The 22,678-nt window shown below is 37.5% G+C and overlaps 2 protein-coding genes and 1 pseudogene across 2 annotated transcripts; all 3 read left to right on the top strand.

Annotated features, from left to right (window-relative positions):
* The first annotated feature begins 223 nt into the window (after positions 1-223).
* LOC131537078 (galectin-3-binding protein A-like) lies at positions 224-3,668 on the top strand. The gene is made up of 5 exons (XM_058770329.1): positions 224-1,333; positions 1,490-1,696; positions 1,819-1,950; positions 2,037-2,298; positions 2,414-3,668. The coding sequence occupies exons 1-5, from the start codon at positions 1,273-1,275 to the stop codon at positions 3,447-3,449; spliced, it is 1,698 nt and encodes a 565-aa protein (XP_058626312.1). The 5' UTR covers positions 224-1,272; the 3' UTR covers positions 3,450-3,668.
* A 2,299-nt stretch (positions 3,669-5,967) lies between these two features.
* LOC131534737 (galectin-3-binding protein A-like) lies at positions 5,968-11,702 on the top strand (annotated as a pseudogene).
* A 4,480-nt stretch (positions 11,703-16,182) lies between these two features.
* Positions 16,183-21,977, top strand: lgals3bp.3 (galectin 3 binding protein, tandem duplicate 3). The gene is made up of 5 exons (XM_058770708.1): positions 16,183-16,385; positions 16,863-17,066; positions 17,162-17,293; positions 20,313-20,574; positions 20,690-21,977. Exons 1-5 carry the CDS (start codon positions 16,319-16,321, stop codon positions 21,723-21,725), a joined length of 1,701 nt encoding a protein of 566 aa, XP_058626691.1. The 5' UTR covers positions 16,183-16,318; the 3' UTR covers positions 21,726-21,977.
* The last annotated feature ends 701 nt before the right edge of the window (positions 21,978-22,678 follow it).

Genomic DNA, 22,678 nt, shown 5'->3' with positions numbered 1-22,678 from the left:
ATTAAACAGAAAGCACAAACTACACTGAAAAAAATGATTCATTGAATTTACTCAATTTTTTTAAGGTTAGTGGTTGCTATAAATTTATTTTAGCTACATTTAAATAAACAAATTTAGTTGACTAACTTTCAACATTTTTTTTTTTTTTTTAATTAAATGTAGTTAAAATAAATTGTTTGCGACCACTTACCTTAAAAATTTTTCAGTGTATGCAAAAGCGGCAGTCCTTCCGGCGTACTCCGTGTCCGAATTTGCTCACTCGTAGAGAATAGTGAATGTAGGCATAGAATCCTGACAGTACCCAGAGCAGATCAGAATTATAGGGAGGCCATGGAGGGCAAGGTCACACTGATGAAAAGACGGAGGGAACATGGCACCTAGTCAGAAAAGGGCTTTAGACTGAGCAGAGAAAACAGAGACCCTGTCCCAAATGGCACACTTCATGTGCACTTTCGGTCTTGAGGACTTACAATGGCTGCTGCGTGCACGTGTCCATTAAGTCCACGAGACCGTAGGTTGTCCCATTTGTCATTTTAGCTTTCAGAAGGGTGCTCCCGAGTGCCCCCTTTGCGGCCGCTATGCGCCCTCAATCCGCACTTCTACTGAGCCTGCGAGCTATGCAGCCGACTTCGACCCAGCAGTCAAAGTGGCATTACATCACAAAATTTGGGACAGGGCCATTGTGGCAGGACCAGGTGGAGCAGAAAGGCCAGATTGATCTAGACAGGACAGGGCAGGACTGGACCAGATGGGGTGAGACTAAGTAGGGAATGGAACAGTTTGGCAGCAGCCGTTGAGATGGCAGGCTGAAGGGACCCTGGAAAAACACTGTCAGACTCAACCACCCTTGGTTACTATGACCAGGCCTTCTGACAGAATTAGCAAATTGCTGGTGGGTGACCTTCCTGTCCGGCTTGGCTGTGACAGGGAGAATACATATGAAATTAACTAATCGCTTACTTTTTGTATTGTGTGAATTTGTTTTGACTGATCTCACTTAGACTGCATGTGGCTAACCTTATCCCAGACATGCTGACAGACACTTCTTGTTTAAATGGTACGTTGCAGTAACGAAACTTCCCAAACATAGCATTTTCACGAAATGAAACTTTTGGTAGCCCTCAAATGTGATCACACAGCATTTCATCCAAGTTTCACAATAGTTGACTTGATTTGGTCGTTATTTAAGAGAAAAGTTGTGTTAGAACTCATTCAGTTGTGATTTGTGTTCCTGTCGCTGCTGTTTGCATTATTTCCAGCAAAAGAAGAATCATGTACCTTCTATGGCCTCTACTGTTTCTTCACGTTTCAGCACAGCGTCTGACCCTGTTTGGTTAGTAAATAAAAGCTTGCTTTTAAATTAAATTACTTGTATTTGTACTGTATTTGGAGAATTTTCTCGAGTCGCAAAGAAATGACTACAAGTCACAAATATATTTGTAAACATCTCTAAATTTTTGTCTTCTAAATTTTTTGTCACTGGATGAAGATGACAGACTAAAGCAACGAAAACAGGAGGGCAGAGTGCGATTGGTGGGGGATCTGCCGTCATCTGGTCGTGTGGAGGTCTACCATGATGGACAGTGGGGTACAGTTTGTGATGACGGATGGGAACTGGCTGAAGCGCAAGTGGTGTGTCGGCAGCTGGGTTTTCCTGGAGCAATATCAGTTACGACTGGTGGACGTTATGGTGAAGGTACAAACTCCACAGAACAATTTGTTTGTTACACACTGATAAAAATAATTGTCTTTTATATATATATATATATATATATATTATTATATATTAATCCAGATTAATTTTTTTTTTTTCTGTAGGCTCTGGTCCAATCTGGCTGGATGACATGAATTGTAAAGGCTCGGAGAGCTCATTGTCAGATTGCAGCTTCAAAGGCTGGGGTGTTACTGACTGCTCACATAAAGAGGATGCAGGAGTGGTATGCGAGACTGGTAAGAAACTCAGCAACTCAACATTTTTGCATGTGTATTTCCGTTATTTGTATTTTTTAATTTGTTTTATTACATTATCTTTGCAGGTAAAAACACAACCAGCAATCGTCGGTTCTCTGTGGATAACAGTCTGGGTTTGTCTGATGATCTTGGTCTTCTGTTCGACAGAGGAGATGGTTGTGATTTCAGAATTAATGTACAAGACATCAGTGAAGGGAGAGAACTGACATTCTGTGTGCACAAAATGATCCTCATGTTTTATCCAGAATTAAAAATAACAAATGACTCCAGAAACCTCACAGTGAATGTCAGCCAGACCTGCCATCCTCATGTCTCTGCTTTTCTCAGGTAACTTTCTAAAGACCACTTCACTTCACAGCTCAAACCAACTGTCTCATTGAGTGCAGATCAGAACTGATTATATTATCGGTGTTAGACACTTACAATATCTGTTTTTGCTCAGGTATTTGTACACACGTCAGATTGATGTTTCCATCACGTCGGCTCAATGTCTGCATCAGCTGTCGTTCATCTTTGGAGTGAAGAAGCTTATGGAGGATGTCGGCAGGGCCTTCACTTTACTCCTCCCTGAAGACAACACCTTCCGCACACAGGTATCCATGTACGAGTACGGCGTCCACACACGAGATCTTGTTCTGCAGGAGAACGTCCTTCAGTATCTTTCCTGGAACTGCGAGTTCCTCATAAGCTCTCCAGTGTGGAGCACCATCTCCTTTCACATGATGGACGCTCTGCTGCAGCGCTCAGACCTGATTGTGAACGATGAAGCTTTTCTTCTTGAAGCTCTGGAGAGATGGATCCAAGACAAAGGTGATGAGATTAGTTCAGATCAACAGGCCAGTCTCCTGAATCACATCCGCTTCCTCTTGATCCCAGTGGATAAACTGTATGAAATGCAGTTTTCCTCAAGCGTTCTCCGTCAGAATCATGAGAAACTGTACCTAACTGGTCTGCTCCGAGGTTTTCAGTTCAATGCTCTGCCCTTCTCTAAGATCAGAAAACAAATGGATAACATGAGTAGTGAGTATCTACCCAGAATCTACACTGAAGATGAGTGGAGTGTATTTATCAATGACACAACCATCAATTACCCATACTATCACTACAACTATGGCCAAAATAACAGAATCCAATCCTTCTCCACTCCAGCACACCCTAGTGCTCTTTACAGAGCACAAAATGTCCAGTGGCAAGCCCAGGTGTTTCTTAGTGCTCAAGAGTGCTCTAACTATGGTATTTCATGTTACTCTTTTCCTGTTGCAAGGTTTGTCGCAAGTGGTAATCAGAACATGTACGCTAGAACCATTCGCTACAGCAACAGGTTGATTCTCAGCTGTAAGAATGAAGACAATGTCTTTCATGTCCAAGATTTCAAAAACAGTATGGCAGTGATTCCAAACAACAGCAGTATGGGTCTGCCGAACCCCTGTCCTGATGACTACAGTTTCAGATTTGTAGTACGTCCCCGGTTTATCTGACCACACAGTTACATTTGGCTTCAGCTAGTTTTCTGCAGGCATTTCAGTATATTTAAATCTAGTTTAATCGAATCTATTAAATTCAATCAAGTTTTTCATTCTGCAGTGATTTCTCTCAAATATTTAGTTGATTTTAAACTTTTCATTTAAATACTGTAGCAATACAAATGCTTCATTTTGAAAGTGCACTTCAAAAATAAAAAAATATTTCTTACATTATCTCTGTGAGTTTGATTCCTCTTTGACGGACCTGTGTTAATTGTTCAAATGTTTTTGAAATATATCTAGCCTCATCAAAACTGATTAAAATAAGTTAATAATTCAAAACCATTAACTTGGTGTCTCATTTTGAAAGAATAGTCATAAGTCATAGGAAGAAATAGTGGTCACTAAAGATGTTAGGTTTTATTTTGACACTTGACACAGTTGCACAACAGGTAATAGTTTAATAATTCATTAACTACATATTGAATACTTTTTCATCAAACTTGAGTTAATGTGTCGCCTGATTAACAACTATTAGGTTTAATAACGTATATTATCATACAAACATTTTTAACAAATACAACATATAGTCTAGGCTACAGGAGTCAGTTAAAGCTATAGCAATAATTCATGCATAAAATTCAAAACAGCTGATAGCACGTCTTGTTGGCATTCAATTTGATGAAATCTAACAGCGTATTGATGAAAATTAACACTACAACACATTTAAAATGTGACTATAACACATGCAACAGTAAATATGTTTTCTCTAATCCCTTTAAATGAATTTTCATTGTAAACATCATTTGAATAGTTGTACTCTGCATCTACATTTTCTTCATTTCTTTCATCAACCGCACAGTTTCAGCTTCATGCCTTGTCTTCCTTTCTGCTTTCGCTCTCCTTTCTTCCAACTCTGACTTTTCCTGACTGCACACTTTTGTTTTCTAAACGTCATTTCTACATGAAAATAATCCGTGAATTTTAGTTTATTTAATGAATGTGAATTAGTGAATGTTCAAGGTGGCCCACTTTATTAAGCACCTTCAGCCAAAACTGGGCCAGCAATATTTAACCACCTTACAGGAAAAAACTAAAAACATTTTTACAAATTATTTGCATTTTAATTCATGTTAACAAATAACCTTATATGTTAGAAATGATGATCTGAATGTCAAAGAGATTTGAGATGTGCTCGCACCCACCAGTGTCATATAGCATCAGCCGTTTTATTATTTTATGAAACAGTGTCCCTTTGATAAAAGACCATTGTTATGCTCTGAAAGTGTAAATCATTTGAGCACAGTATAATCAAGCTTAAATGGCCCACTTTACCTGAATTCACCCTCTATCAATTTATTAAAATGAAATTATTTTTTTGAAGTCTATTAAGTCTTACAACAGGTGTTAATACATCCTCTTTGTCAAAAAAAGGTGCTTTATTGTCCAGGTGTCCACCTGTTAATTATTGTTAAAATTGAGACGACCATAGACCATAAAAGAATGGTAAAAGGGTGTTTTTAAGCTATTAAATTCCAATTTATTCATTTCACAATAGCTTTTATTGTACAAGACTTATGAGTGCTGTATGAAACTTATGTTGCACTGAAACAACATAATTGAGCATAGACGTTTAATGTACATACATACATAATGTGTTGAGAAATGGCTTGAGAACCTCCTCTTTGCATTGTGCGAAAGGTTTTTGTAGCAAACAGTATTTGTTTGAACGTGCACACTGCCGTTATTCTTGAGTTTGTTTTCTCTTGAAATGAAACTTAAGGTAGTCCTCAAATGACTGGACAGTGGTTGGATTACATGTAAGCGATATCTCACAATGCTTGACCTGATTTAGCAGATATTTAAATGAAAGCAAGAGGTCTGTATTTGAGGTTGTATTTGCATTTATGGTTTGAAGATGATTATTTTGTTAAACAAAGTTTGTTGCAAGAGGTTCTTGCCAGTTCCTGTTCACTTTATTGTAAGTCAAATGAGCCACATTACTGTGACTCTCAACTTTGTCTGTAATGGCTCTTGGTGCTACTGCCCCAGTCTTTGAAGAGTTATGTTGACTGGATTATGACTGACTGGTGAAATGGCGCAGGTTGCTGAATACTTAATTTGCGTGCTTGGTTTAAAGTCGTCTCCCAGGTGCTTTGTTTCCATTTCTATATATATATACAATATACACATGTATATAAACTACAATGTATCACTGCCTTAGTCAGATTTTTGATGACTGTAGCGCCACACAGCACATTCTCAATAAAGAATCCTGCTGAAGATAGACAAGAGTCTCATGGTCTTCGCTTCTATATTTCTATATAATTATTACACACACACACACAAAAAAAAAAGCATGACGTTTACAAAATATAAGAATATACTACTAGCTCTTATAAATCTGTAAATCCGATTTTAAATATAGTCTTTATCGTTTCACAAATTGCTCTGTGTTGGTTTTGTTAGTCGTTGGGTTTTCTTTAACATGTTCGTGAACCCTCTAAATAAACAAGTTTATTGTTTGCAACAGATGAAGTGTCAAAGCCTAAACGTGAGGGCAGTGGTGTGTCGTCAGCTGGGTTTTCCTGGAGCAATATCAGTTACGCCTGGAGGACAGTATGGTGAAGGTATAAACACATTAGCGTGGGGAAGAGAATTTGAATATTACACACTGTAATACCAACAGTCTTCTTTCTGACCCGTGTTCTTAATCCTATTTTAAATCAAAATGTTATTTTCTTATTTTAATCCTATTTACTTATTTAATTGTGTATGTGTTTGTTCTGATCCAATCTGGCTGGATGACATGAATTGTAAAGGCTCGGAGAGCTCATTGTCTGAATGCTGCTTCAAAGGCTGGGGTGTTACTGACTGCTCACATAAAGAGGATGCAGTAGTCTGCAAGACTGGTAAGACATCTACTGGATCATACTGAAATGACAGCGCTTGCTCGTGGAAATGGATTTAGGCCTTGTAACACAATATTGCCTAATTAATTGTGGTCTTGTATTTATTTATTTATTTATTTCATCTTCTCATTTTTGTTTTTTATTATGACATTTTTTCTATGAAAGCAAGGACAGTCAAATATGTCTGTGGTGAAGTGCACAAAATGGTCCCAGATGTCATTCATTAACAGGCTACACTATGGAAGTACATTTCTGCCACTGAATTAAAAAAAAAAAAAGAAGTGAGTATACATCTTTTTTTATTTATTTTATTCTTTTTTTAATTGTTTGATAAATTTGCAATTCTGACTTTTTCCCTCGATGCTGACTTTTTTTCCCCTCAGAACTGTGAGATATAAACATGCAATTCCGAGTTTAAAAGTCCAATTCTGAGGGGAAAAAAAGACAATTTTCTTACAATTGCGAGTTTATCCCCCAGTTTCATTGACAAGGCTAATAGCCCAAAGTTGCCAAATTCCGCTGGAAAAATGTTTGGTGACACTGATTCAGACTTTGAAATTTCATGTTATAAAGTCAGAATTCCAAAATAAAAACTGCAAGATAAACTCACAATTCCTGAGTTTATCTTGGAGTTTTGAATTTATTTTTCTGTATTCACACCACGGTCTGTCCAGCAGAGGGAAACAGCGAGCACAAGGTCTTGCACAACATCCTCCTGATTTCCTGATCATTAGCTCAGTGATATCACCTGTGCCTGGCTTGTTAGAGGTTTAATGATCTACAACAAAATAGAACGAGTTTTGGTGATAACGAAACAAATATTTAATTACTATAATACTGATTCCACGCTAGAAATAACATCAAAAGTGCAAAAAGTTAATCAGAAATATACATTTACACACAAACTAACCACCAAACGCAACTTTCAGGGGCCATCTTTATTTTTTAGCTCAACCGTCACGGAATGGAACGCACAGGATTGTGGGATATCAAAGGCAGCGAAGGATACATCTATGCTGCCTTCAAAAATCGATGAGATGAAGGTATCTCATGAGACACGAAGTGAAGCTATCTTTGGATTCAGACGAGCCTCGATGCCTTCCTACCTTGGAATGTGTCCTCCGAAGGCAGCATTTTTCAGTGTTCGGATACAGCCACAGTGAGTGTCTGTGTGTGTATATAAGACCTGCATTTGTTTGCTCAACTTTGCTCAGTCTTGAAGTTCTTCTGTCTAGGCAAATTTTGGTGAATGCATGTTCTCTTGGGACCCATGTTTGGATTACTTAAGGCCCCGATATACTTCAAACTAAGTTTGTTTTCGTTCTTCGTTTGGGGGCAAAAAGGAAGTTCGAAAAGGCTGAGTGACGGTATACTGTTTTCGAACATTCCAACACCCCCCGCACAGGTCTGTCACAATTTCAATGGAGGGAAATGCAGTAGACAATGTTGCAAGTTTCTTCATGCCTGTAATTATTGCGGCGGAGCTCATGCCCGTCTGGTATGCCCAGTCTACAAAGCTGTCAATAAAAAATAAAAAAAACTATGTATCGACTCCAGTCAATGTTTCTCAGCAATGTTTCTCAGCTAGCCACAGAATTATCTCACCACCCAGACACTAACTTTACTAATTTTCTGCTTTCAGGTCTCGAAGAAGGTTTTAATCCCGGCGTCATATGCCCCCTCTTCCAGAACAACATTTGCGACAATCTCCAATCTGCACTTTCAGAACCAGACGTAGTGACTAACCTAATCAAAAAAGAAATCGAATCCGGTTTTATACTCAGCCCTTTCGATGCGCCCCCTTTCAAGTTTTTTCGCATCAGCCCTATTGGCGTAGCCACCAGGAAATTTTCGGGGAAAAAACACCTAATTATCAATCTATTAGCTCCACGTACTTCCCTATTTTCCAGTATAAACAGACTCATTCCCCTTGAGGAATACTCACTGCACTACTACAATATAGATCAAGCGATCACCATGATAAAAAATGTAGGTCGCGGTGCATGGCTGGCCAAAGTAGACATCACTTCTGCATTGAAGTTGATGCCTATCCACCCAGAGTTTTGGCATCTATTCGGAATTCGCTGGCAAGGGAAACGTTATTTCTCACTATGCCTAACTTTTGGATGCAAAAGCAGCCCCAAAATTTTCGATACGCTATCAGAAGCCATTTGCTGGATTCTCTCTAACAATTACTCCATTCACCACGTCATTCACCTGCTCAACGATTTCCTAATCATCTCACCTCCCGATGCCATCCCAGCCGCAAATATCTTGACGGTCCAAAACGTTTTTGAGGAACTGGGGATTCCCATCGCTCGGGAGAAAACCTCAGGTCCAACACAATCCATCGAATTTCTGGGCATCAATTTAGATTGTCAAATTTCAGGCCTCTCTGCCAAAAGAAAAAATCGACAGAATAATTTTAGGTGCTCAGTAGAAAGCCGAAATTGTTCTAAACGCGAGCTTCTTTCACTGCTCGGTCACCTCAATTTCTCAATGCGCATCATTCCCCAAAGCCACCCCTTCATCTTGCATCTCCTCACACTCGCATCATTGGTTCAGGCTCTAGAAGAACAAATTACCTTAACTAATGCATGTCGCCACAAACTTATGGATAACCTTGCTTAAACACTGGAACAGCCTATCTTTCCATCAGTCTGAAGGTCTGGCTACGTGAGACTACCTCCACCCCAACTCCTCACTCTTAATCTAATTGCATTCCATTCTTGGGTTGGGGGGGGAGTTCTCTGGGTTCGGGCTCTATCCCAAGCTCAGAGCCCTCCCTCTGGACAGCACGCCAAATATGCTTACTAATTGCTAAATCATATTATATGTTAGTGCAAACTCGTGAAGCTTTTATTCAGGATGAAACCGTATATTAAATGCTAACAGAAGCAGTAGCATTTACAAACAACAGCATATCTAAAAGTATGAGACAACAACAAAACAACAACAAAAAAAAAACATACCATTAAGAGCTGTGCTTGCACAGGTTCTGCATGATCCTTTTCACTAATATTCTCTGGGTCTCAATCGGGCTCAAATTGATAAGCTATATAGACGACGCCATTGTTTACAATACAATCGGAGCACATGTGAGGGGTGCGCACTAGAGGCGGTTTAGCCAATCACAACACACTGAACTAGCTAACCAATCAGAGTCCATCACGTATTTCTGAGGGAGGGGCTTCATAAAAGCAGGAAAGGATCAGCGCGTTCATAAGAAAAGGGACAGAGCAGCGTAGAATAAAGGAAAATTATGTGAAAAATAATGTGTTTTTTTAAAAACGAAGCATTAACACGTTAGACTGCACCCCATAAACACAATCAAACCTAGAAAAAAAACAGTCAACCACCCCTTTATAGGGGTCATGAATGCCTTTTTTTATTTTATACTGTTCTCTGAGATCCACTTATAATGGTAACAAATTTTGACATCTAAAAATATAATTCAGAAGTAATAGGCTATTTTCTGTCCTGTTTTTAACCCCCCTCATCAGAACGCCCTGTTTGAATAGGTGTGACTGATTGTAGACTTGGAAGTAAACGCCCACTGCTATGATTGGCTAATATTTGGGTATGTTTGACAGTCTACATACTTCACAGATGAACGCTGCTGTAATTTAGGTTAAGAAATGCATAAATATTTGGTACGTCAAGCTATATGTAACAGGCAAAGCCATAGTGACACATGATAAAAACACAGTTACTCAGACTTGTGTTTCGACATTACTTTCTAATCCAAAATAGTCAGCACATCATTGTCTTTTCTCTCTAAAAAGTCTGCATCAAATTGCATCTTGTTTAAAAATGAATCCGCAGTAAAATGAAGCAAGCAAACGACCAGTTTCTTCCTGACATGATCTGGAAATTTATTAGAATAAAGTTCAGCAACTCAATATTTTTGCATGTGTATTTGCGTTATTTGTATTTTTTTAATTTGTTTTATTACATTATCTTTGCAGGTAAAAACACAACCAGCAATCGTCGGTTCTCTGTGGATAACAGTCTGGGTTTGTCTGATGATCTTGGTCTTCTGTTCGACAGAGGAGATGGTGGTGATTTCAGAATTAATGTACAAGACGTCAGTGAAGGGAGAGAACTGACATTCTGTGTGCACAAAATGATCCTCATGTTTTATCCAGAACTAAACATAACAAATGACTCCAGAAACCTCACAGTGAATGTCAGCCAGACCTGCCATCCTCATGTCTCTGCTTTTCTCAGGTAACTTTCTAAAGACCACTTCACTTCACAGCTCAAACCAACTGTCTCATTGAGTGCAGATCAGAACTGATTATATTATCGGTGTTAGACACTTACAATATCTGTTTTTGCTCAGGTATTTGTACACACGTCAGATTGATGTTTCCATCACGTCGGCTCAATGTCTGCATCAGCTGTCGTTCATCTTTGGAGTGAAGAAGCTTATGGAGGATGTCGGCAGGGCCTTCACTTTACTCCTCCCTGAAGACAACACCTTCCGCACACAGGTATCCATGTACGAGTACGGCGTCCACACACGAGATCTTGTTCTGCAGGAGAACGTCCTTCAGTATCTTTCCTGGAACTGCGAGTTCCTCATAAGCTCTCCAGTGTGGAGCACCATCTCCTTTCACATGATGGACGCTCTGCTGCAGCGCTCAGACCTGATTGTGAACGATGAAGCTTTTCTTCTTGAAGCTCTGGAGAGATGGATCCAAGACAAAGGTGATGAGATTAGTTCAGATCAACAGGCCAGTCTCCTGAATCACATCCGCTTCCTCTTGATCCCAGTGGATAAACTGTATGAAATGCAGTTTTCCTCAAGCGTTCTCCGTCAGAATCACGAGAAACTGTACCTAACTGGTCTGCTCCGAGGTTTTCAGTTCAATGCTCTGCCCTTCTCTAAGATCAGAAAACAAATGGATAACATGAGTAGTGAGTATCTAGCCAGAATCTACACTGAAGATGAGTGGAGTGTATTTATCAATGACACAACCGTCAATTACCAATATTATAGCCAAAATAATAGAATTCTAAATTTCCTCACTCCAGCACACCCTAGTGCTCTTTACAGAGAACAAAAGGTCCAGTGGCAAGCCTGGGTTTTTCTTAGAGCTCAGGAGTGCTCTAACTATGGTATTTCATGTAAATCTTTTCCTGTTGCAAGGTTTGTCAGGAAAGATACACTACAACCATTCGCTACAGCAATAGGTTGATTCTCAGCTGTAAGAATGAAAACAATATTTTTCATGTCCAAGATTTCAGAAACAGGATGGCAGTGATTCCAAATAACAGCAGTATGGGTCTGCCGAACCCCTGTCCTGATGACTACAAGATTAGATTTGTAGTGCGTCCAGAGTATATCTGACTGCACAGAGTTACATTTGGCTTCAGGTAGTTTTCTACAGTCGTTTCAGTATGTTCAAATCTCCAGTCTATTCAATTCAATCAAGTTTTTTAAACTTTTCTGAATCTGCTAAACTCTGCTGATTTTAAACTTGTCATTTAAATGCTGTAGCAATAAAAATGCTTCATTTCGAAAGTGCACTTCAAAAAAATGTAATAAAAATGTCTATCAGTTTGATTCCTCTATGACTGACCAGTGTTAATTGTTAAGATGTTTATTAAATATAACTAGATTCATTAAAGTAGATTAAATTATCTCATTTGTCATTGTCTCATTTTGAAAGAATAGTAAGTCATAGGAACAAATAGTGGTCACTTAAGACGTTAGGTTTTATTTTGACAGTTGACACAGTTGCACAACAGGTAATTGTTTAATAAATCTATATATGAGAATGATCACATTCATTAGGCACACTGTAAAAAGTAATTTGTTAAGTTTACTTAATTAAATTGTGCAAACTCGTTGCCTTAATTCAATTAAGTAATCTTAACTTTATTGTTTTAAGTGTCATTTAAATCTCTACTAATATATTAAAAGTATTCATTACTTATTTTGAGTTCAATTTACTTAAACCATTTAAATTTTGTTAACTTAATTGAATCTGTGATCTGAGGAACATTACTATTCAGAATTACTGACTCCCAGAGTGCATTGCAGCAGGAATAAATTATGCAATTGCTTTGTTTTACAGTTGTTGTTTTTATTTTCCAATTTTATTTGCTGTCTTGTGTCAGTAGTAGCACAACAAAAAGAGAAAATAAAATGGTTATTGTTACAATTAATAAAAATAAGTGAAATTGAATTGTTACCGTTATTGTGATTCATGTGCTGAACATTGAAGTCTGTGTGTGACATGAGCGTATTACCAAAAGTATGAAATGATTGTATCAACCCAATAAAAAGCTTCTTAAGGTATTCATGAAAAACAATGAAATTGTAAAAGATAATTAATAATCACTAAACAATACACTAATGATTTAATTTGAAGATAGATCACTTTCTAAAAGCAACCTATTTATTACTTTTCTTCCCTTGAAGTCAAATAGCTCCAGTTTCATGTTGCATTGCTGTATTAATAGGAAGAAAATTATAATAATACAAACGAAGTTCCAAGTGCCCAACCAAAGAGAACACTAATCACTGTAATGGTGAGTATTTATTGGCAAATATTTCAGTTGTATTGAAAATTCAACATTCAACACGACTTCGGGAGGCGAGTGAATGCAACTAGTGAAAGATAACTGCAGACATGGAGGAAATGAGTGAAAAGTCTATTAAGAATTTTTATTTTCTTTATTTTCTTTATTTTCTTAAGTGTCACTCAAAACAGTAAGTAAATTGTTTTATTTGCCTTGAAAGTAGCTGTAACTTAATAAAACCTAGTAAGTATAACAACTAAGTAAAGATAACTAAATATATCTAAGTAAGGTAAACTATTGGATTTTACAGTGCATTAGCTAGGTATTGGATACTTTTTTTAATATTGAGTTAAGGTGTCTAATTTACACCTACTATTAATGTATATTATCAAGCAAACATATTTTGCAAACCTAACAACATATAGCCTAGGCTACAGGTTAAGTTAAAGCTATAGGAGTAAAATTCATAAGTTCACTCAATTCATGCATAAAATTCAAAACAACTGATATCATGTTGACATTCATATCGTTTTCTTGGTAACACTTTACAATACGGGTGCACAAATATGCATTAAATAATGCTTAACTAATGCACAGATAATCATGAGTTAACCTCTTAACTGTCACCGTCTCCTCTGTGGGACGCCTACGTTTACTTCACTATTTTACAATTAAATCCTAATCTAATCATGACAAACTATATATCGTTGGAAAGGTCTAAGACTCCTAAATAGATATTTTACCACATTTTTTGTTAAAAAAATATGTAGGAAAAGTAATAGATTCATTTATGACAAGAGTGGAACTGAAAAATCTACATCATAACAGGAATTCTGACCTTTGTCACAGAAAGTCTTCTTAGTTGCCTTTTTCTCTATCACGAATTAGAAATCAGAAGAAATTATATATCAGCTGAAAACTTAAAATCTCAAAATTCATCCTTTGAAACCCATTTTAAAATCAGACATTGCATTACCATAGAAATCAAAATCATGTTACAAAATATTTTCATTCATGAATTATAAAAATGTAAGTTTGGATAGTGCACTATAATGTCTCTGTTCAAAACTGTGAGTGACAGTTAAGGGGTTAATGTATAACTCATGATGAACTAAACCATTTATTGATGATTACTGCATCAGCAACTAATGAACATTCGATATGATTCAGTTATTAAGTTATCAATAAATTGTTATCAGTTAAATGCGTCATAATATATTAACTACCTAATAACTTATTTTATCAAATAATGAAGTAAATTCATATGTTAATTACCACATTGGGTCGAAGCCATGCCTTTAAACTTCCAGTTGTCTGCTTTAATTAATCATTAGCTAATTATTTGCATGGGTATCATTACGTTATGACTTTACTTGTTGAGGCACATGACTATTAACTAATTGTTAAGTAATATGTCATTGTGGTTATAGATTTTGAATTAGTTAGTTAGTCATGTGTCTCAACAAGTAAAGGCACACCATAATGATACCCATGCAAATAATTAGCTAATGATTAATCAAAGCAGACAACTGGAAGTTTAAAGGCATGGTTTCGACCCAATGTGGTAATTAACATATGAATTTACTTCATTAGATAATAAAATGTTATTAGGTAGTTAATATATTATGACGCATTTAACTGAAAACAATTTATTGATTACTTACTCTATGAATCATATCGAATGTTAATTTGTTGCTGATGCAGTAATTGTTAATAAATGGTTTAGTTCTTCATGAGTTACACATTAACTCATGATTATCTGTGCATTTGTTAAGCATGAATTAATGCATATTAGTGTTACCGTATTGTAAAGTGTTACCGTTTTCTCTGATCCCATTAAATGAATTTTAATTGTGAGCATAATTTGAATATGTATACTCTGCATCTACATAGTCTTTTACTTTGTTTCTTTCTTCACTCCACAGTTTCAGCCTCATGCCTCATGCCTTCTCTTATGCTCTCACTTTCCTTTCTTCCATCTCTGACTTGAATTTCCTAACTGCACACTTGCATTTTCTAAACATCATTTCTACATGGGGAGAAGCAAAAAAAACAACAACCTTGCTACGTTAGAAAGACTAACTGACACTTATCACAGCATTTGCATATTATTACTCTTTTGTTGGTTTTGATTGCTACTATTGTCCTCATTTGTCGCTTTGGATAAAAGCGTCTGATAAATGCCTAAATGTAAATGTACATGAAAAGAATGAATGTGAATGTCAGTTTATTTAATGAATGTGAATTAGTGACGGTTCAAAGTGGCCCACTTTATCTAGCACCTTCAGCCAAAGTATGCCAGCAATATACACCTTACAAGAAAAACTATTTTTAACACATTCTTTGTGCTTTAATTCATGTTAACAAATAACACAAGTACTGTCACAGTATTTGTTTTAGCGAGGAAACTTACAAGTTTGAAATGAATGTCAAAGAGATTACATTTCATGAGTTCTCCTTTGAGATTTGTTCACACCCACCAGTGTCATACAGCATCAGCCGAAGCAGTTTTATTATTCTAAGAAACAGTGATGAAAGACCATTGTTATACTCTGAAAGTGTAAATCATTTGAGCACAGTATAATCAATCTTAAATTAATTCTTAATTCAGGTCCAATTTACCTGAATTCACTCTCTATAAATGAATTAAAATGATTTGTTAAATCTTGCAACAGGTGTCGCTTCGTCCTCTTAGTCAAAAAAGGTTCTTTATTGTCCAGCTGTTAATTAATGTCCGCCCTGTTAAAATTGAGATGACAGTAGACCATAAAAGGATTGGCAAAAGGGTGGACCATAAAAAGCTATTACATTTACATTTATTCATTTTGCAGTAGATTTTCTTGTAAAAGACTTATGAATACTTTATGAAACTTTTGTTGTACTGTAACTGTAACTGTAAAATGTACAGTTATCCGTACATAAAAGCCTATGTATAATAATATACGTGACAATAATCTGCAGCAATCATGAGTGTTTCAGCTGTGTCATGCTCAAATCTGTTACAAAGCCAGGTCTGCTCACAGAAGTCACTGAAATGCCAACACCCAGATTCAAAAGGTCTAATAAAATAAAACATAAAACAGTCAGGTTTATTTGAGTATAGACTTTTTATGTACATTCACCGGTGTTGAGAAATGGCTTGAGGACCTCCTCTTTGCATTGTGTGAAATATTTTTGTAGCAAAGTCAAACAGTCATTTAAACAGGATTTGTTTGAACACGCACACTGTTGTTATTCAGGTTTTCTGATTTTGCTTTCTCGTGAAATGAAACTTAAGGTAGACTTCAAATGTGATTGGACAGCGGTATCACGTAAGCGATATCTCACAATGCTTGACCTCATTTAGAAGATATTTAAATGAAAGCAAGACGGTCAGTAAGAACCTTCAAGAATTTTGTTCATCCTGCTTTGTTGTTTTAAAGAGTTTCCAGCAACAAAATGGTCATGTATATTTTATGGACATTGCTGTTTTTCCATGTGTCAGCACAGCGTTGGACTCTGTTTGGTTAGTAGCCTATATACCACTGCTTTAAAATTATGTAATGTCATTTGCATTTGCACTTTATATATAAATATTACAGAAAAAATGCATGTGTCTACAAATATAAGACTATACTACTATCTCAGGGGTTGGAGCTGAAGTCTGCAGAAATGTGGCTTTCCAGGACCAACGTTGCTGGAGAGCCACATTCCTGCAGACTTCAGCCCCAACCATAGTCGAACATACCTAAAAAAGCTAATCATGGTCTAAGGGTTACCAAAAAGCTACAGGCAAGTGAGTTTTTATCAAGGTTGCAGTAAAACTCTGCAAGACTGTGGCTCTCCAAGACCAACGTTGGCCTGTACTATCTCTTTTAAATCTTGGCAAAGCTGTTTATCTTAAATATAGCCTTCATTGTTTCACAGATTGTTTGACATGGGCTTTCTTTTAAATGTGTATGAACCCTCTAAATAAAGTTAAAGAGTTTATTGTTTGCGACAGATGAAGAGTCAAAGCCTAAACGTGAGGGCAGAGTGCGATTGGTGGGGGATCTGCCGTCATCTGGTCGTGTGGAGGTCTACCATGATGGACAGTGGGGTACAGTTTGTGATGACGGATGGGAACTGGCTGAAGCGCAAGTAGTGTGTCATCAGCTGGGTTTTCCTGGAGCAATATCAGTTACGCCTGGAGGACAATATGGTGAAGGTATAAACACATTAGTGTGGGGAAGAGAATTTAAATGTTACGCACTGTGATAACAACAGTTTTATTTTTGACCCATGTTCTATTATACTTTTTAGGTTCTGGTCCAATCTGGCTGGATGACATGAATTGTAAAGGCTCAGAGAGCTCATTGTCTGAATGCTGCTTCAAAGGCTGGGGTGTTACTGACTGCTCACATAAAGAGGATGCAGGAGTGGTCTGTGAGCCTGGTAAGACATCTACTGGATCATGCTGGATTTACAATGCTTGCTTGTGGGAATAGATTTAGGCCCTACTAAATTCCTACTAATCAAGCTATGAGTAAATTCTGAATAATTTGTGTGTAAAGTTACATGTTACTTTTAAATTTCCAACAAAATATCTGAGCTACTTTTTCAAGTAAGCAACAGTTGCTTTGTTTTCCTTTTATTTCCATGATGAGAGAAATGGGAAGTGCGGAGGTGTTGTGTTCGTTGAGTAAACATGATGGTTATTGTAGTTCTAGTAGTTATATTGTAGTTGAAGTGCTTGTGGGAAAACTCCTGTTTACTCTGATACTGAAGCCTGATTTGTTCACATTCGTGTAGCTGCACAAACAAATCGTGTTTCAGCCCATCAAAAGGGTGGAGGAGACTACTGTATAAGTCGGCTCTGATTTCATCAGAATTTACTCCAGCATGAAGATCATATCCTCGCAGGACTCTAAAGAAGAAGAAAGAAGAGTAGTGGGCATGTTCTGGCGAGGACATCCTTTGACAACGCTGAGGAGAAGGGTTATGGCAAGCTCCTCCCTCTGGAAGAGGTGGTTGCTGTGCATCTCATCCCTCCATCAGCCCTGGGATTGAAGGCGGTGAATCCACCCAAGCCCTGCAGGACCCACCTCTGCTTTAGTGGGCAGGGCTTATTTGGCAGCGCTCCATGCGATGGCGGTGCACCAAGTTTTCCAGACCAAACGTCTCCACACAATGGATGAGTCTGGCCCGAGTTCTGACCCCTGTAAGGAGCTGTACACAGCGAGTCAGCGACTGACCTGGCTCTGCATGGTTCGAAAGCCACTGTGCAGGCAAACGGCAAGGCTATGACCAACCAGCCTTTGGTTGAACTTAACAGAGGTCAAGGACACTGACAAGGTCGACTCCCTTCCTCGACTCCCCTGTGTTCCCTGTTTTCCGGTCTGAGGCAGATGGGAATCCGCATTCTCAATTACCTTGATGATTGTCTCGTGTTAGTCAGATCAAAGCAGGAACTTCTCGCTCACAGGTCACTGTTGCCACCTGGAGCACCTTGGGCTGAAAATGTAGCAAATTTAGCAAAAGCACTCTCTGTCTCCCAGCCAGCAAATCGTCTTCCTAGGGACAGTTATCTTCTCAACCAGGATGAGGACCTGGCTTTTACCTGCTTTACATGCGGCTTGGGCGTCCCTGCCCTGCAGGAACGGATTTTGTCTGCCTAATTTACCTAATCGCCTGTTAAGTGGAGAAGGTCTTGTTGTGTAGACCCTAGATGGTGGCTTGGTCTCATGCATTTTAGGAGTCCTCATTATGGGCACTCAGGAGCTGGGCTTGCAGAGCAGCTTCATTCTGCATTTGCTTACAGCATGGCACTATTGGATGCGTTCCCCATTAGCGTATCAATGCAGCCGGCGAGACCAATTTTGATAAGAAACACTCCAGTTACTGACATAACCTCAGTTCCCTGAGATAAGGGAACGAGGGTTGCATAGCCATGCTATAAGTCTACACACGAGTTGATGACTGTCACGATCAACTGAAAGATTATGATAAAATGGTGCTCAGAGGCGACTCATAGAGTAAGCGAGCTGAAGTGTCATTTGTTCATACAGCTACACATGAACAAATCAGGTTTCGGTAACACTTTACAATGTGACACTAATATGCATTAATTCATGCTTAACAAATGCACAGATAATCATGAGTTAATGTGTAACTCATGAAGAACTAAACCATTTATTAACAATTACTGCATCAGCAATAAATTAACATTCGATATGATTCATAGAGTAAGTAATCAATAAATTGTTATCAGTTAAATGTGTCATAATATATTAACTACCTAATAACTTATTTTATTAACTAATGAAGTAAATTCATACGTTAATTACCACATTGGGTCGAAACCATGCCTTTAAACTTCCAGTTGTCTGCTTTGATTAATCATTAGCTAATTATTTGCATGGGTATCATTATGGTGTGCCTTTACTTGTTGAGACACATGACTAACTAACTAATTCAAAATCTATAACCACAATGACATATTACTTAACAATTAGTTAATAGTCATGTGCCTCAACAAGTAAAGTCATAACGTAATGATACCCATGCAAATAATTAGCTAATGATTAATTAAAGCAGACAACTGGAAGTTTAAAGGCATGGTTTCGACCCAATGTGGTAATTAACATATGAATTTACTTCATTAGTTAATAAAATAAGTTATTAGGTAGTTAATATATTATGACGCATTTAAATGATAACAATTTATTGATTACTTAATCTTTGAATCATATCGAGTGTTCATTAGTTGCTGATGCAGTAATCATTAATAAATGGTTTAGTTCATCATGAGTTATACATTAACTCATGATTATCTGTGCATTAGTTAAGCATTATTTAATGCATATTTGTGCACCCGTATTGTAAAGTGTTACCCAGGTTTCAGTATCAGAGTAAACAGTTTCCCCATAAGCGTATCAACGGGAATAGTTCTCAGGGAACTGAGGTTATGTCAGTAAATGGAGAGTTGTCAATTTATTTTTGTTAGCAAGCCCAGGTGAGAAAAAGTAACTAAGTTACACAATTAGTTCCTGTTTTAGGGAGTAACACAATATTGTCATGCATTACTTTTAAAAGTAACTTTCTCCAACACTGATTACAACTAAGTGAATTACATGAAATGCAATGCTGTGGGATCTTCTGGACTCCCTTTCTCAGGTTTGGCTTTGGATAAATGCAAAATACTCATTGGCCATAATACGCCTATCAAAAATAGGCACAGAAGTTCATTCTCAAGGCACAGAAGTTCACAGTCAAGTGGCCACAAGGTGTTGCTATAAAAAGCAACATTTTTGGTTATAATCCCATTGGACTAGCAAGAAAATAAGTTTTTCCACAAGGATTTTGGTGATTTTTCTATGGTCTCCTTAAGTGTTTTGACCATGATTTGTATTGGATAGAGGAACTTGAGGAACATTTGCACATTTTGATCTGTTTTATTACCTTCTCTTTGCAGGTTCAAACATAACCAGCGATCGTCAGTTCTCTGTGGATAACAGTCTGGGTTTGTCTGATGATCTTGGTCTTCTGTTCGACAGAGGAGATGGTTGTGATTTCAGAATTAATGTACAAGACACCAGTGAAGAGTCAGAACTGACATTCTGTGTGCACAAAATGATCCTCATGATTTATCCAGAATTAAACATAACAAATAATTCCAGAAACCTCACAGTGAATGTCAGCCAGACCTGCCATCCTCATGTCTCTGCTTTTCTCAGGTAACTTTCTAAAGACCACTTCACTTCACAGCTCAAACCAACTGTCTCATTGAGTGCAGATCAGAACTGATTATATTATCGGTGTTAGACACTTACAATATCTGTTTTTGCTCAGGTATTTGTACACACGTCAGATTGATGTTTCCATCACGTCGGCTCAATGTCTGCATCAGCTGTCGTTCATCTTTGGAGTGAAGAAGCTTATGGAGGATGTCGGCAGGGCCTTCACTTTACTCCTCCCTGAAGACAACACCTTCCGCACACAGGTATCCATGTACGAGTACGGCGTCCACACACGAGATCTTGTTCTGCAGGAGAACGTCCTTCAGTATCTTTCCTGGAACTGCGAGTTCCTCATAAGCTCTCCAGTGTGGAGCACCATCTCCTTTCACATGATGGACGCTCTGCTGCAGCGCTCAGACCTGATTGTGAACGATGAAGCTTTTCTTCTTGAAGCTCTGGAGAGATGGATCCAAGACAAAGGTGATGAGATTAGTTCAGATCAACAGGCCAGTCTCCTGAATCACATCCGCTTCCTCTTGATCCCAGTGGATAAACTGTATGAAATGCAGTTTTCCTCAAGCGTTCTCCATCAGAATCATGAGAAACTGTACCTAACTGGTCTGCTCCGAGGTTTTCAGTTCAATGCTCTGCCCTTCTCTAAGATCAGGAATCAAATGGATAACATGAGTAGTGAGTATCTACCCAGAATCTACACTGAAGATGAGTGGAGTCTATTTATCAATGACACAACCATCAATTACCCATACTATCACTACAACTATGGCCAAAATAACAGAATCCAAACCTTCTCCACTCCAGCACACCCTAGTGCTCTTTACAGAGCACAAAATGTCCAGTGGCAAGCCCAGGTGTTTCTTAGTGCTCAGGAGTGCTCTAACTATGGTATTTCATGTTACTCTTTTCCTGTTGCAAGGTTTGTCGGATATGGTAATCAGAACATGTACGCTAGCACCATTCGCTACAGCAACAGGTTGATTCTCAGCTGTAAGACTAAAAACAATGTATTTCATGTCCAAGATTTCAAAAATGACATGGCGGTGATTCCAAACAACAGCAGTATGGGTCTGCCGAACCCCTGTCCTGATGACTACAGTTTCAGATTTGTAGTACGTCCAGAGTATATCTGAATGCATGCTATTAACATCATGCCATTTTCTACCGGTGGTAAAGTTTAGGTCTGCTTATTCAGTTCAATCAAATTAAAATAATGATTAACCTTCATTTATAATGTTCAATGTCAGTTTATGATCGTTATAATAATAAGTGAAAGGTTTTAATCATTTTGCTTATTTCATGTAATGATCAGATTGTTAGACATTAACATGTTTGATTGTTTAAAGATGCACTTAAAATCATACAAATAAAAAAATCATAATTTATTTTGTAATTTTCTGTTGGTAAGTTTGTAAGAAATGGTACATTTGTTTAAACCCAATCACCTATTATGTACATATTGTATATTACTGAAAAACAATTAATTGTAAAACATCCTATGACAGTACGGGATGATACAAAGTTTCTGTACGTTTATCATTTTGTGTTATATACTAAGTAAAATGACAAAGTATGAAAAATAAAATAATATAGATAGATAGATCTATAGAAATCAGGAGTAAGTGCAGAGGTGTTGTGTGCGCTGCGTAAACATGATGTTACTGTAGTGTAGATGTTACTAAATGTGAGCATGAAATTACTCATCTCACTTGCACAAAAACAGATGCATTCCTAGAAATAAATAAGTAACGGTTAAATGCAAACTCAGAATATGACACAAACCTGCAACAATTACATATGTTAAATAACACAAATATACTTTATGTATTTAATACAATTTTATAAACTAATGAGCATTAGTGTTTACTTTATTATTATTAATAATAATAACAATATATATATATATTTTTTTTAATATTGCTGAAGAATGTTGAACCTTCTTTCCTGTCAGTGTGTCCAGAATCTGAGCACAGCTGGTTTGTTTGAGCTGCGCCCTCTACTGCACAGACGTGAATTTGCATGTCCTTCAGCCTGAGGCTTATTCATTTCACTTTAGTGTGAAAGGACTTTTACATTTTCCAAAAAT

This window comes from Onychostoma macrolepis, chromosome 03 (assembly GCF_012432095.1).
Source record: "Onychostoma macrolepis isolate SWU-2019 chromosome 03, ASM1243209v1, whole genome shotgun sequence".
Lineage (NCBI taxonomy): Eukaryota > Metazoa > Chordata > Actinopteri > Cypriniformes > Cyprinidae > Onychostoma > Onychostoma macrolepis.
The sequence above is the reverse complement of the archived record's forward strand: the minus strand, read 5'-3'. Positions and strand labels throughout refer to the sequence as shown.

Excerpts from the sequence above, each read along its gene's own strand:
- LOC131537078 (XM_058770329.1), top strand. The coding sequence starts at position 1,273 with ATGTACCTTCTATGGCCTCTACTGTTTCTTCACGTTTCAGCACAGCGT. Across the intron at positions 1,334-1,489 it reads ACAGCGTCTGACCCTGTTTG|ATGACAGACTAAAGCAACGA; the intron begins GTTAGTAAATAA and ends CACTGGATGAAG. Across the intron at positions 1,951-2,036 it reads AGGAGTGGTATGCGAGACTG|GTAAAAACACAACCAGCAAT; the intron begins GTAAGAAACTCA and ends TTATCTTTGCAG.
- lgals3bp.3 (XM_058770708.1), top strand. The coding sequence starts at position 16,319 with ATGGTCATGTATATTTTATGGACATTGCTGTTTTTCCATGTGTCAGCA. Across the intron at positions 17,294-20,312 it reads AGGAGTGGTCTGTGAGCCTG|GTTCAAACATAACCAGCGAT; the intron begins GTAAGACATCTA and ends TTCTCTTTGCAG. Across the intron at positions 20,575-20,689 it reads CATGTCTCTGCTTTTCTCAG|GTATTTGTACACACGTCAGA; the intron begins GTAACTTTCTAA and ends GTTTTTGCTCAG.